The 14,001-nt window shown below is 46.4% G+C and overlaps 1 protein-coding gene across 1 annotated transcript; it reads left to right on the plus strand.

Annotated features, from left to right (window-relative positions):
• Positions 1 to 2,783: 2,783 nt before the first annotated feature.
• Positions 2,784 to 10,028, plus strand: LOC102456176 (keratin, type I cytoskeletal 19-like). The gene is made up of 8 exons (XM_006114306.4): positions 2,784 to 3,404; positions 4,318 to 4,400; positions 5,027 to 5,183; positions 6,617 to 6,778; positions 7,239 to 7,364; positions 7,596 to 7,822; positions 8,281 to 8,423; positions 9,673 to 10,028. Exons 1-8 carry the CDS (start codon positions 2,784 to 2,786, stop codon positions 9,696 to 9,698), a joined length of 1,545 nt encoding a protein of 514 aa, XP_006114368.3. The 3' UTR covers positions 9,699 to 10,028.
• Positions 10,029 to 14,001: the final 3,973 nt, after the last annotated feature.

Raw genomic sequence — 14,001 nt, forward strand, 5'->3', positions numbered from 1 at the left:
GGAAGCAAAAGGGTAGTTTGCTATCACAGAGAGTCAAAGTTTATTGACCTGACTAGCACATAGAAATGCATTTCCCTTTCTGATCAAGGGCAGGATTTGTGCATAAAGCACTGGAGTGTTTAGCTATCTATAAATATACATTTTCCCCCCTGAAATATTTAACATGGAACTGACACTGAACCTATTTCAGCATGCAACTCAGGTCATGGGATGTGCTGGCAAGAAAGTGGAACTTTGCACTGCTAACTCAGAACCCCTGAAGGAGGAGAAGGAACGGACCTTCAACCAGCTGGCTGTGGTCTGTGGTTAGATCATTTGTCAGCGTTCATACACACCACATCCCAATTTCAAGCAAAAACAACATGAATTTCGTTTTGTCCACAGATCCCCAGAGTAACTCCAACTTCCCAGCATGAGTGATGAAAATCAGATTTTCCTTCTTACTCAGGACCACGTCCTTGTTGAGTTGTGTCTGGGGAAGGACCGAGTCCTGTATCTGAAGGAAGGATGGGCTTGATTTAAGACACCACGGCCCAATTCAGCAGCTTCAGATTCAATTCTTGGCTCAGCCATGGCTTCTCTTGGGGTGCTGGTGCAAGTCACGTCATCAGTATGTACGTATCTTCCTACCCTGTTGGAAGGATTGTTCTAATGCTGCTGGGATTTCCATGCACTATAATCAATCAGACACTTAGTGGTGATCACGGTACCTTACCACACATAGACGGGATGATGTTAAATCCATCAACATTTGGGAGGCACTTAGAATGCCATAATGACTGAAGCCATGTAGGAGCCCAATCCCAGCCGGAAATAGGAGATGGTTTGAGAGGTGTGAATAGGAGGAGTAGGGCTTGGAGAATTAGGTGCTCATAACTGAGTGGTTTTTCAGTTACCCTTTTTTCTCCAATATGGAATCTTTTTCTTTCTCACATTCAAGCAACACAACGTAACCTCTCCTTGTCCAGTGTGCTCCTGATCTCTCCAAACTCACGTGTTAGGGCTTCTAGAAATCCAGCATAATATCTCACGCTGGCGAGTTTGACTATTCATAGTTGCCTGGTTCTGGTTGGATGCAAAGAAGCCGTTCTGCTCTTGAGATGCAGCTGACAGCTTCTCTTTCTTCCCTTTAAGGACCATGCTCTATATAAATGAGTGTTGGTCATAACATCTACCTTAAAGGGCTAATTAGGTGGATGTGAGACAAAGTCCAATTACTACCAATAGTTGGTAGTAAATTTCCATCTATTAGGGAACGTGTGCCTTTGTGCACTTGAAAAGAAAAGCATCCCATCATTAAGATGTCCTCTTGGGTGAATGCTACTGGCCTTTTGAGTAGTATGCTAGCTCTGAATACTCCTCTCGTTCTCATCTCTGCGTGACAGCAGTACGGGTGTCCAGGCTGTCAGAGCAAATTAGAATGTATTGACACCAATTACTATGCAGTTGAGAAATGAGGACAGCTCTTCCCACTTTAATTACCCTGCTCACTTTAATATGATGAGACATTGGCAATGGAAAAGACCTATTCGGTCACATCTACCTCACCCTCATAGAGGCAGTTGTCGCTTGACTGTCCAGACCGGGTTTACATTACATTCCCTATTTCAGGAGTTCTCAGCGTTTTTCATTCACAACAACACACATGAACAGAGAAACTGTCCATAAACAACCCCAGATCCATTCACTGCTGCAAGGAACGTTCTCCCTTTCCAGTCACAGACACAACACATCCAGCAATTGCACACACGGGGAGAGTAACATTAATAAGTATTTAACATATTTTTACACATTTTCATAGAACCATAGAATTGGAAGAGACCTTAGAGGGTCATCAAGTCCAGCCCCCTGCTCCAGGCAGGACCAATCCCAACTAAATCAACCCGGCCAGGGCCTTGTCAAGCTGAGACTTAAACACCTGTAGGGATGGAGACTCCACTACTTCCCTAGGTAACCCATCCCAGTGCTTCACTACCTTCCTAGTGAAATAGTGTTTCCTAATATCCAACCTGGACCTCTCCCACCACAACTTGAGCCCATTGCTCCTTGTTCTGCCATGTGTCACTACTGAAAACAGCCTTTCTCCAGCCTTTTTGGAACCTCTCTTCAGGAAGTTGAATGCTGCTCTCAAATCCCCCCTCACTCTTCGCTTCTGCAGACTAAACAGACCCAACTCCCTCAGCCTCTCCTCACAGGTCATATGCTCCAGCCCCCTAATCATTTTGGGGCTGAATATTTATATCATGATGTCTCAGATCCTTGTACAGCAAGTTTCACTTTACCAAATGTTTATTCATTCCTTCATTTTTATGTCTATGATCCCAAATTACATATGAAAACATGTTGATTAAAGGCAAAACAAAAATTAAAATAAAATAATAACAGATAAAGAGCTTGCTGTTGTTATATATTCTATGTTTTATTCCCTGCATATAATTTAGAGTGCTGTTTTTCCTGGCTTCTTGTTCTGAAATTTTCATCATAAGGAAATGCTGATGATTCATAAAACATCATTGCCAATGTATTTTTGAAAAAACTGCTGACATACAACTAACATTTCTTGTGTACTGGGATTTCTGGAGGGAAACTGCCTTTGGGGAATTACCCTTGGCATAAACAGCAAGACTAGCCATCCCCATGGGAAGAAGAAACACCCTATTGGTGACTCCCACTGGGGAAGGTATAAATAGTGATCAGTGAGGACAGAAAACGTGCAGTCTGAATTCGTATCAAGCTGTGCCTCTTGCTTTGGGCTTTGGGTTGGATTCTTAACTGCCATCACTATGAGCTACAGCACCAAGCAGACTGTTACTCTCGCTACCAAAGGAAAGAGTAGTGGTGGTAGCTGCGTGGTTGGAGGTGGTGGTGCAGGAAAGATCTCTTCCGTGTCTTCTGGGAGATATGGCTCCTGTGGGCTAGGCAGTGGTGGAGGCTTTTCGTGCAGGAGTTTTAGTGGTGGTGCTGGTAGTTTTTCTGGAGGTAGCTGTGGAGGTGTCTTCGCTGGAGGTCTCCCAGGATACAGCTATGGATGTTGTCCTGGCATTGGGTTGAGCGGTGGTGCTTCCCATTGTGGCTATGGAGGTAGTTTCGGTGGTGGCTCTGGTGTTGCAGTTGGTGGTGGCTTTGGATGTGGTTTTGGTGGTGGCGCTGGTGCTGCAGTCGGTGGTGGCTTTTTTGGCGGTGGTGTTTGTGGAGATGGTGCATTTGTTACCTGTGATGAAAAGCTGACCATGCAGAACCTCAATGACCGCCTGGCTTCGTACCTGGACAAGGTGCGATGCTTGGAGGAAGAAAACGCTGCCCTCGAGTGCAAAATCAAGGAGTGGTATGCCCACCATGGGCACTCAGATTTACCAAAGGACTACAGCTGCTACTACAAGCAAATAGAAGATCTTCAAAAGCAGGTAACATTTTTTCAGCTGAATTCCCCATTGTAAGATCTTCACTTTGAATCAATATTCAGAGTCTACTGCAGTTGTGTGGGGCATTATTTCACTTTTGTAAAATGTTTTTTGCAGACATACATTTAAGGCAACTGCATGTATGAAATATAAGTGAGGGTGTCAAAACGCCTGAGTCCATTTACAATCAGCCTTTTCTGGGCCAGATTTGTACAAAGAGAAACAGGTTACATAGGCAAGGAACACTATGGGTCTGGTCATTACTCCTCATAAATGAAATATGGAACAGGATGTTTCAATGTATTTATACCCAAAAGGAAGACGAAAAGAAAAATGCATTCATTAGTCTACTGAGTTATTCTCATTATTATATTTTATCCTGTCTTCAGTTTTCTTGGATGCTAATTGCAATCTCATTTCTATTTCAAGCAAGTTTGAGCTGCTATACGAAGTCGGGGCATGGAAGGGGAATATTCCCCCAAAGCACAATAAGAAATAAATACTTGTCACCACTAGGTTTTAATGGGCAATTTAATGTTTGTAAAAAACCTTTGCCATGTGTATTCTTAAGAAGGATTAGCCAGCTAGGAGGAACAAAGCAGACAGAGTCACAGGAGAGAGAAACGTGCCAAATGCTGAGCTGCAGTGTAAATCTCATAGTTACGAATTCTAGAGCAACTTTGAAAATGTGAAGTTTGTAGATTTCAAAACTGCTGGTATTTTACCTGTATTTGTATATCCCGATTCCTTTCATTTATTTCATTGCACACACTCTGGTATTTCTCAGACATTTCTCCTGGGATCTGAAATCTTCCGTGCTTCCTCTCTATCGGAAATTGAATACTGGGAGACACTGAGTGTAAGTGAGTGAAGAGACTTAAGGGCTAAGAGTCTCCTGGACCCTCTTCTTTTCCAGATTCTTTGTGCAACCCTTGAGAATGGCAAGATCATTCTGGACATTGATAACAGCAGGATGGCAGGTGATGACTTCAGACTGAAGTGAGTACCACTCTCTACATGAAAGACATGAAATAGATACAGACCAATGGGGGAGACCAAAGGAACAATGACACAATATTGGTCAGGCTGTGGTCTCAGATTTGACATGTGTCTTCCATCTTCGACATTAGAAGTGCCTAGAAGTGAGGCATTTCCAGAACGGGGAGCTTGAAGCAACAAAGAGTAACTGGTTGATGTGTTTAGGGGGCTAACATATAGGGACAAGTGCTGTAAGCTGGCATGCGTCCACTGAAGGCAATGGAGCTAGGCAGATTTATATCCATGGAGAGCATGACCCACAGATTTTGAAAAAAGAATTGAGATTATTCCCCAGTGGAAGTGCAGAAAAAGGAGTGTGTGACCTCTTGTAGCAGAGACAGTAGAGAGGAGAGGGACAAAAAAAGCTGAAGAAGAAGGTCTTTTATGAACCATCAGATCCTGGACGCTGCCTTTGAACATCCAGAGAGACTGGGCAGCAGACAGGCGGTGTTCTATTTTAGCCCAGACAGAGACGTAACATTGGCAGAAGGGACACGCAAACCCCATATAACCTGAGGGAGCCTGCCAGGATGCCTGAGCGGTGGGCTCGGGGGCTGACTTTTCTGTGCTTCTTGTCCATGGTGTAGGTATGAGACTGAGCTGGCCCTTCGCCAGACTGTGGAGGCTGATACTAACGGCTTACGCCGTGTTCTGGATGAGCTGACCCTGTGCAGGTCTGACCTGGAGGGGCAGCTCGAGAGCCTGAAGGAAGAGCTGTGCTGTCTGAAGAAGAACCATGAGGAGGTAGGTTTCCTGAGCTAACACAATGTATGTTGCATGTCACTTACAGCAGGGCTCTGAATTTGATACTAACCCCCAACACTACTGCCATTACAGCCAATAGACTATGAATGGAATACTGCCATTACAGCCAATAGATTATGAATGGAATACTGCCATTACAGCCAATAGACTATGAATGGAATACTGCCATTACAGCCAATAGAATATGAATGGAATACTGCCATTACAGCCAATAGAATATGAATGGAATACTGCCATTACAGCCAATAGACTATGAATGGTGATCTGCATTACGGCCATATTACTCCTTTCCCCAAACCCGTTACCTAATCATATGCATTCGAATGTAACATACAAGGATGGTGGGTCCTGTGCCGGAGTATTTGTCACAGGCAGGCCAGGTCCCTCCCTTATGGTTTGGGAGCAATGTAGGAACCATGGGAAGGAATGTGAAGCTTCTGGCAGCTCCTGGGCTCTGTAAAAGGGGAAGGAGAGAGCGCTACCACTGTCACTAGTTACAAGTCGGATAAACCATGCAGCAGCTTTGCCAAGGGCTGAGGATATCACTTGTCTCTTCACTGGCATATTTCATCCACAGAACTTAAAACATTGCATAAGCAATTAATCCGTGTTAACAACATCCCCATGATTCTAGTTTTTGTGAAGCCAGAATATACAAGAAATGGTTATCTTGTCCAAAATCATTTAGAAATGCAGTAGCAGATACATGAAATGGCAGGTCAGGAGCTCTAACCACTGGACCACGCTCCCTTCTTTGAAAATGTAAATATAAAAGGGGAAAAAATATTAAAAGAGCCAACATATGGTGACATGTCTCAATGAAAAACAGATTGCTTTGTCATAAATTTATTTAGAACAAAGCGAACCTGTAACACTAGTACCAACCTATTCGGGAAAATGAGTGCATTTCAGTCATCAGACTTAATGCTGTCAAGGCACGTATGCTCCCAAAATGGCACTGAAACTGTTTGACTGGAGTTGATTGACACAGGAGCCACACACACAAATTGTATCTGTTGTGAAAACATAAACTATCACAGGAAAACGGCCCTTATGTATGATCCAGTGACACAAAAGTCCCAGGAGAAAATAAAGTAAAAAACAGTCCTTTTTCTATGCAGAAATAATGAGGATTTCATTAATTTGCTGAGATTAACCATCCCATGTCCCAGAAAACACAGGCTGGTTTTTATACCTCAGGAGAGGACTATAGAATTTAGCTTGGGAATCATCAGCGGTTTCCCCAGCAGAGCTGGGTGTGTCCTGGAGAAGTGGCAACAGAGTCTGGTGCTGTTAGTGTCCGAAATGGGCCTCGGGATTAAAGGCTCCCCTGACAGCGGAATGCTGCTCTCATGCACCAGAGAACTCAGCACATATCTTGTCTTTTAAGCTGATCTGGGTTATCTTTGCAGGAAATCAAATGTCTGAGAAACCAGTCCACTGGCGACGTCAATGTGGAAGTCAACTCCTGTCCTGGACCAGATCTGAAGAAAATCCTAGACGAGATGAGGTGCCAGTATGAAAAAGTGATTGCTCAAAATCGCAAAGAGGTTGAGGATTGGTATAAATGCAAGGTAAGTCCTTCATGACTATAACTCTCTCAGGTGAAAATGCAGGAGCTATTCCAGAATCACATATGCACGCTGTGGGGAGATTTTCATATGTTCTAAATATGATCTGCCTGGATGTGTAGTGCCCTCGGCATAGGGGAAGGAGGCCCGGCGTACACACAGTGTATGTTTCTCCTGGAATAACAGGGCTTGCTACATGTCATTATTGAGGTGTGTTGGCGGAACAGTGGGCGAACCTCTAGTTTAGGACAAAGGAGAATCACAGGTGAGGCTGTGAGGAGCCGTAGCATTAGAATCACAAGGGGAGTTCCAATCAAGAGATGGGATTCATTCCTGTGTGCAGAAAACTTGCCCATCCCGTCTGTCTTACATGTATTGTTAGCCACTGCTTTGTGCATTCACTAGACTCACCGGACAATTAAAAATCCCCCGATGCTCCTTATTCTGTGTGTCTGTTTCTCAGATCGATGAGGTGAATCATGAGGTCATCACAAGCGGTCAGGAGGTGGAGTCGTGCAACAGTCAGGTCTCCGAACTTCGACGTCAGTTGCAGGGCCTGGAGATTGATCTGCAAGCCCATCTTAGCCAGGTAGGGATGTTGTCATCACTGAAAGCTCACCTATGACACACTGATACATGGATTTCTGGACTGATGGGGGACCAGGCAGGCCTGACTTCTACGTAGCAGTGATGATGTTACTGACTGTTAGCAACAATTTGCTTTAATTTCTGCATTGGAAATATCCAGCTTTCTGCATCCAAATGGGTTTAATTTGGTGCCTGGTTAAAGTACATGTGGCTTTATTCCTTCAATTCTTAGCGGAACAACCTGGAAGCCTCTTTAGCTGAAATCGAAAGTCGCTACAATGCCCACCTGTGCCAGTTACAACAACAGATCATCTGTGTGGAGCAGCAGCTGTGTGACTTGCGTGCAGAAATTGAGTCCCAGAATCACGAGTACAAGGTCCTCCTGGACGTCAAATGCCGACTGGAGCAGGAGATTCACACTTACCGCTGCCTGCTGGAAGGAGGACAGCATGATATTGTGTATGTAGGCTACAGACCAGTGGGGAATAAAGCAAACACCTACGCGCTCATCCCTGCATAAAGATGTAGCCTGAGCTTTTGCGAAAAGTTCAGTCACTCCTACTTTTACCCAAAGCGCCTGGCATGTCCCCAACTCCATTTGCTTTTGAAATGAGCCGGCTCATTAATGAGGCAAAGATTTCCTGGTTTGGAAGCCAGGTGCAGAGCAGAATCTGTGTAAAAACTCTCTGGCAATGGAAGCCTACAGCTAATTCATCCTTTGGGGGGACAAAGTCAGTGGGGAGACCGGCTGGCCTTGTAGTGATGTGCTGTTGCTGTGCTGTATGGAAGACGAGAGCAAGGACGCTGTCAGTGTACGGGTCGGGTCCTGGCTCTTTGCGGGACTGGTAGTGGGTGAGGACAAGTAGTCGCAGGGTTGGCTGCTGTTCCATTCACCAGACATTCTTTCCTTGTCACAGTATTCAGGAAGGAGGGAGCGGTGGCGGAAGTGGAGCTGGTAAATGCACAGGAGGAGGAAGCGTTGTCCTTACATCATCCCACAGCTACTCTACCTCTTCCCACGGCCTCTCCCATGTCCCGTCTTTCCACTCTACTGAGAAGGGTGAGCACTGACTTCGGGTATCAGGGGGAATGTTTCTTTAGTCCTGTTCTCAGCAACAGGACGAGAGGGAAGCTTCTGTTAAACTCTCACTGGGAGGTGGCTTTGAAGTGCTACAGCTCACCTTTCAGGACTGTGTTGTTAGGCACCTGGAGAGTGTGGAAGGACATAGTGCCAGGGCTAAGGCATGCTACAGGTAACATCATCAAGAGAAGTGTCAAATGGATCTGGGCCTCTCTCACTGTGAATTATGAAGGGTGAAAGTCAGTTAGAAGAGAGATAAAAGAGAGGGAGGGGAAAGAGGAGGAAAAAAAGAGGTGAAGTGAAAGCAGAGACAGAGACGGAGTCTAAAGGACTTGGAGAAAGAGGCTGGAAATGGAGGCTGGATGTGTTGTAGGGCAAAGGAGGAGGGAACAGGTCCTTAAAACAGAGAGCGATGGAATCAACGATGTGTTGATGGTGGATGGGAAAAATGGGTCCTAGCCCACAAACAATATCTCGGGCAAGTCCATCCTGCCGAGGGTTGTGCAATACTTTACATTTGCATTGTAAAAAAACCAACCCCCATTTGGGGCAGAGTGAGCCGGGTGTGTAGGCGAATGCACAAGGATAGGAGGAGGGCCAAAGGAGCTGCCCTTTGCTTTCCCAGCACAGCGGCTGGCCTATCCTGCAGTGTCCGTGTTCTTCTCTTGTAGTCTAAACAGGAAACGATTTGGGGGAAGCTCTGGAGTGCATCAGAAGAGTGTCTGTGCCGCTCCGCTCTGAGCGTGTACGTCAGCAACGGGCAACCCACAGGAGTGATTGGGCCACATGACGGGCTCTCCCTTGTCTCAGTGGGCTGCATGATTGTCAGTGGAGGGCTGCCTACAGCCCATGACCCCTGGGGTTCCACCTGTGGCCCATGCATCTCTCCCTACCTCTTTCCCCATCACGCATCTCGCATGGGGGCCCCGCACGTCAGCACTTTCAGATGGCCACGAATCTGCTGACTGGTTCTCTGTCCACGCTCCTTCCCCTCCCTCCTAGAGCTTGAGTTCACGGAACAGCTGATTCGCAGCTGCTCAAGCTTCGGGAGGGACGGGAAGGAGCAGGGACCGGGCGCAAATCAGATTTGTGGGAGGAGGAGGCATAGGAAGTGTAGGGCCCCAGTGAGCAAGAGGCGTGTGGGAGACAGGGACAATTAGGAGGCTCGTGGACACAGGTTGCCCAGCCCTCTCTAAGCAAAGTAATAGCTCTATTTATTTCTCCCCAGGGCATGGCAGAAAGATCTGTGACTAAGCAGAGAAACCAGCATCTTCCAGTGTAAGACCCAGGCACGGACAAAGCGAGAGCTGACCCAACGCATTCATTGTGGATCTAGGCAGAGCTTGGAGAAGCGCTCTTCAGAATTACTCAACGCTGCTAACGCCAACATTGCTGTCCTAAGGGGCCCATCTGGCCTTTGGTCCAGCTTCCTGCCTACCATGCTATTTGCTTCTTCATTCTCTCATGCTGTCCAATCACAATAATTCCTTACTGGAGATAATCTGTACCGTGGCTGGTAATTTACCCTTTACAGAAAAGGTGTCTCTAATAAAACTGCTTCTGCTTGATGCGATCAAGAGACCTGTGTCTGGGAAATGAGTTCCTCTTATCAATTGGTATCAGATTAAACACAAAGCCAAATGCTCAGATAGGTCTTGCAGACTGCACGGTAGCCCACAGAGGGAAGTGGCAGAAGCCTCATCTGCGCAGCAGACTAAGGAGAATAATCTCGCTTTGGCCAACGGGGCTGAGGGAATGGTCTAGCTGGGTTAGCCCTTCTTTTCCAGCCCTAACTTCTTTGACAAAGACTTTGTGTTACCATAGAAGCTACTGTTCATAGTCCATATGCTCAGCCCAGGCCACCAGGTGTATGTGTGTTTGTGAGTTTCTTTCATAACATTATGGTTAATTTTAAGTTAAAAAAAAATTATTGAGCACAGCTGCAAGGATCTCACCGACAGCTGTGGACACTGAACGGCTCAGGATAAAAATACAAGATAGGCCTGGTCACTTCTAGGCTGACTCCTAAGATATGGACTGAAGTAACCAATTCCCGTCACAGAGGTCCCCAAATACTCTCTGGGGCATTTCTTTCCTCACTACCAGCCTAATCTGAACTCACCATAGTAATCTCTAGGTGACAGTTTATAAAACCCTTACCACTCCCCCCAATCCATTCCTGCTCTGAGCCACACCCTGGCTATGTCTATATTGCGCTTTCCTGCACAAGGAAATATGCAAATGAGGCGAAGTGGTGAATATCGCTGCGCCTCATTTGCATACTTCATGAGCCGCCATTTTTGCGCAAGGGGCTTTTGTGCAAAAAGGAGCCATCTACACGGCTCCTTTTTGCGCAAAAACCCCCTCTTGTGCAAGAGTCGTTCTGCCACTTTTTTTCAGGAAGAACGGCTCTTGCTCAAGAGGGGGGGCTTTGTGCAAAATGGAGCTGCGTAGATGGCTCCTTTTTGCGCAAAAGCCCCTTGTGCACAATGGTGGCTTATTAAGTATGCAAATGAGGTACAGTGATATTCACAGCTTCGCCTCATTTGCATATGTTCTTGCACAAGAGAGCGCAGTATAGATGTAGCCACTGGGTTTGTGACAGTTTCTGTTAAAGCCTGGTCATCTGTGTAAGGCCCACGGGGATTCACTTGCCCCAGGCATATTTTCTGAAGCTCTAAGGTTTTCTGAAATTACAGTTTCAACCCAGAAGTGAAAGTGCGAGCGTGGCCACCTCGAAAAAGTTCCTTTTATGGGTAGAAGAGAAACGGGGAGAAAAGAGGCTGAGAGAGAGAATGTATTTATGTCATTGAATGAGGGATGTAACATGGTTAGCTGGTTAAACATGACTGATGAAACAGGGGGCAGGCAGAGGGAGCTGGAGCACCCCTGTCTACAGCAAGCCCCGTGGGGCTGGAGCAGCCTCTACCCACGGCAGGCTGGCAGCTGTTGCAGCCCCCATTGCTTAACTGGAACTAAAAGTATTCCCTCTTAAAAGTGATGCTTACGGTTAACTGCTTAACCGTTCCCATCCCTGCACTAAATACATACTGTACATGTGATTGTCCGGGTGCGCGCACCCCACCGTGCCTCAGTGCCCCGATTGTCCTCAGCTAGCCCCTCTCAGGGCAAGTTACAGTCTGCACGGGTTGCTCATCATTGGCACGGGGTTATCTCTACTGCCCCGCTTACCTCGGCTGCCTTGTAATCCGCCTCTGAACCCTGGGCCTTGCCTCCGGCCCCTAGCCAGGGGGAGTCTTGGTTGGCTCTCTCCCAGCCCTAGCTGGCTACCCCCAGCTGTTCTCCCTCCTGCGAGCCCCTGCTTCCTCTGCAGTCAGCCCTTCACTGGCTCCTCACTCTAAGCAAACTGTGCTTCTCTATATAGCTGCCAGCTGGGCCCTCACCTGCCCTAACGGCTTCAGCTGGCCTCTTCAAGCCAACTGTGTTTCTCTATATAGCTGCCAGCTGGGCTCTCACTAGCCCTAACGGCCTCAGCTGACCTCTGTTCCCAGCCCCGGCTCAGGGCCTGAGTCTTGGTCTTAAAGGACCAGTGCAGGGCAGGCGCCCTGTCACAGTGATGAATGGATGGAAAAAATAATTCTGATTTTAGCAATATTACTAGTTCCAAAGATACTCCCATTTAAAATATCGCCGTCATAGGTAGTAATAGAGATGTAGCCGTGTTAGTCTAGTCTAGCTGAAACAAAAAACAGGACTATGTAGCACTTTAAAGACTAACAAGACGGTTTAGTAGATGATGAACTTTCGTGGGCCAGACCCACTTCCTCAGATCAAACAGTGGAAGAAAATAGGCATGACCATATATACCAAAGGGATACAATCAAAAAAAGTGAACACATATGAAAAGGACAAATCAAATTTCAGAACAGAGGCAGGATCGGGGGGAAGGTAAATGTCTGTGAGCTAATGATATTAGAGGTGATAATTGGGGAAGCTATCTTTGTAATGGGTAAGATAATTAGTGTCTTTGTTAAGACCTAAGCGTAAAGAGTCAAATTTAAGCATGAATGACAGTTCAGAGGGCTCTCTTTCAAGTCTGGTGTTAAAATGCCTTTGAAGCAGTATGCAGATAATCAAGTCATTGAGACAATGCCCTTTCTGGTTGAAATGGCAAGAAACTGTTTTTTCTTTATGATACTGTTGATATCCGTTTTGTGTGCATTGATTCTTTGGCGAAGCGTCTGAGACATTTGTCCAATGTACATAGCAAACGGACACTGTCGGCACATGATTACATAAATTATATTTCTGGATGAGCAGGAATATGTGTTCTTGATCTTATAACTGAATTGGTTACTCCAATACAGAGGTAAAGAGAAAGCCATTAGCAATGAAAAACAGAAAAACACCCCTTCTACAAACAACAGCAACTCTTGGGCTCCTCGACTAACTTTCTAAACACAGCATCCCACAGTTGTGTATCCCGCAAATGGACAGTCATAAATATCATCCAAAGCAGCAAGAATTTTGCTGGTTTTTGTTTTCAAGCAGGGCCTTATAGAAGTTTCAGTGACTGTACACATGGCATAACATTTAAATACACAATATCATGCAAAGTGGAAGTGAATTTTGCGTTATAACACACATGCCGACTCAATAGCTACAGAGACCAATGAAGTGTGTGTGTGCGTGTGCGGGAGGGGTATGTGCATGTGCTTGAGACCTGGAAAGCTACTCAGATCCTGGATATTAGTCCCTTGGCAACAACCACCACTAGTTGGCAAATATGTGTTGTGCTGTGTCATAATCAGGAGTGCTGACTAGCATCCAGAGACTAAGGGGTTAACTAATGTCCAGCTGTGACGGACTGGGCCATGTCTGGGCACAACTGAGGGCGTCCGCTCAGGGTGAATTGCTCAACTTCGGGGCTCCTTACAGTCCCCAGACTGGTGACCTCTCCAAACAGGCCACAAACCAGTCCCGCAGAGCGCTTCACACAACTCAATTTCAGCTTGTGCAGGTTCAATTCCACAAACCTCACCAGCCACCAACTCCTCAACTAAAACTTCACTCTGGCCAGCCACTCCAGGCTGCCCCAGAGAAACATTTCCCTGACTTCTGGGCTCTTCCTGCCCTGGTTCTGATTCCAGCCTCACCTCTGAGGCATCAGACGGGCCCTCACCCACAGGCTCACTGCCCCCCTGTACAGACACATAGCCATCTGCCACAGGCACACATGCAGAGACACTTTCCCCTTGGTTACAGGGAGACAGGCCAGCTCCAGGAAACTTTCCATACCCACATGCACCCCCTTCCCAAACCTCCCTGTTAGCTACAGGTAACACAAAAGGTTTGCATTCACACATGCTTTGGGGTTGGGTTCTCACATCAGCTGGGTAAAATACGTCTGCCATATCATAAGCATATCGCATACCCACAGGGTTATACATTGAACCTTCAGGAGACTACAGTCTCTCTTGTTCTTTTAGTCTCTTAAGCTGGAGGTCAAGTCTAGCATTTTCCTCCTTGGCTAGGGCCATCTTCTTTGCATGCTCTACCTCTTCCCTCCGCTGTCTCTCAGCATATTCTGCCTTTT

The sequence above is a fragment of the Pelodiscus sinensis genome, chromosome 29 (assembly GCF_049634645.1).
Source record: "Pelodiscus sinensis isolate JC-2024 chromosome 29, ASM4963464v1, whole genome shotgun sequence".
Lineage (NCBI taxonomy): Eukaryota > Metazoa > Chordata > Testudines > Trionychidae > Pelodiscus > Pelodiscus sinensis.

Excerpts from the sequence above, each read along its gene's own strand:
- LOC102456176 (XM_006114306.4), top strand. The coding sequence starts at position 2,784 with ATGAGCTACAGCACCAAGCAGACTGTTACTCTCGCTACCAAAGGAAAG. Across the intron at positions 5,184-6,616 it reads TGAAGAAGAACCATGAGGAG|GAAATCAAATGTCTGAGAAA; the intron begins GTAGGTTTCCTG and ends TTATCTTTGCAG. Across the intron at positions 6,779-7,238 it reads AGGATTGGTATAAATGCAAG|ATCGATGAGGTGAATCATGA; the intron begins GTAAGTCCTTCA and ends TCTGTTTCTCAG.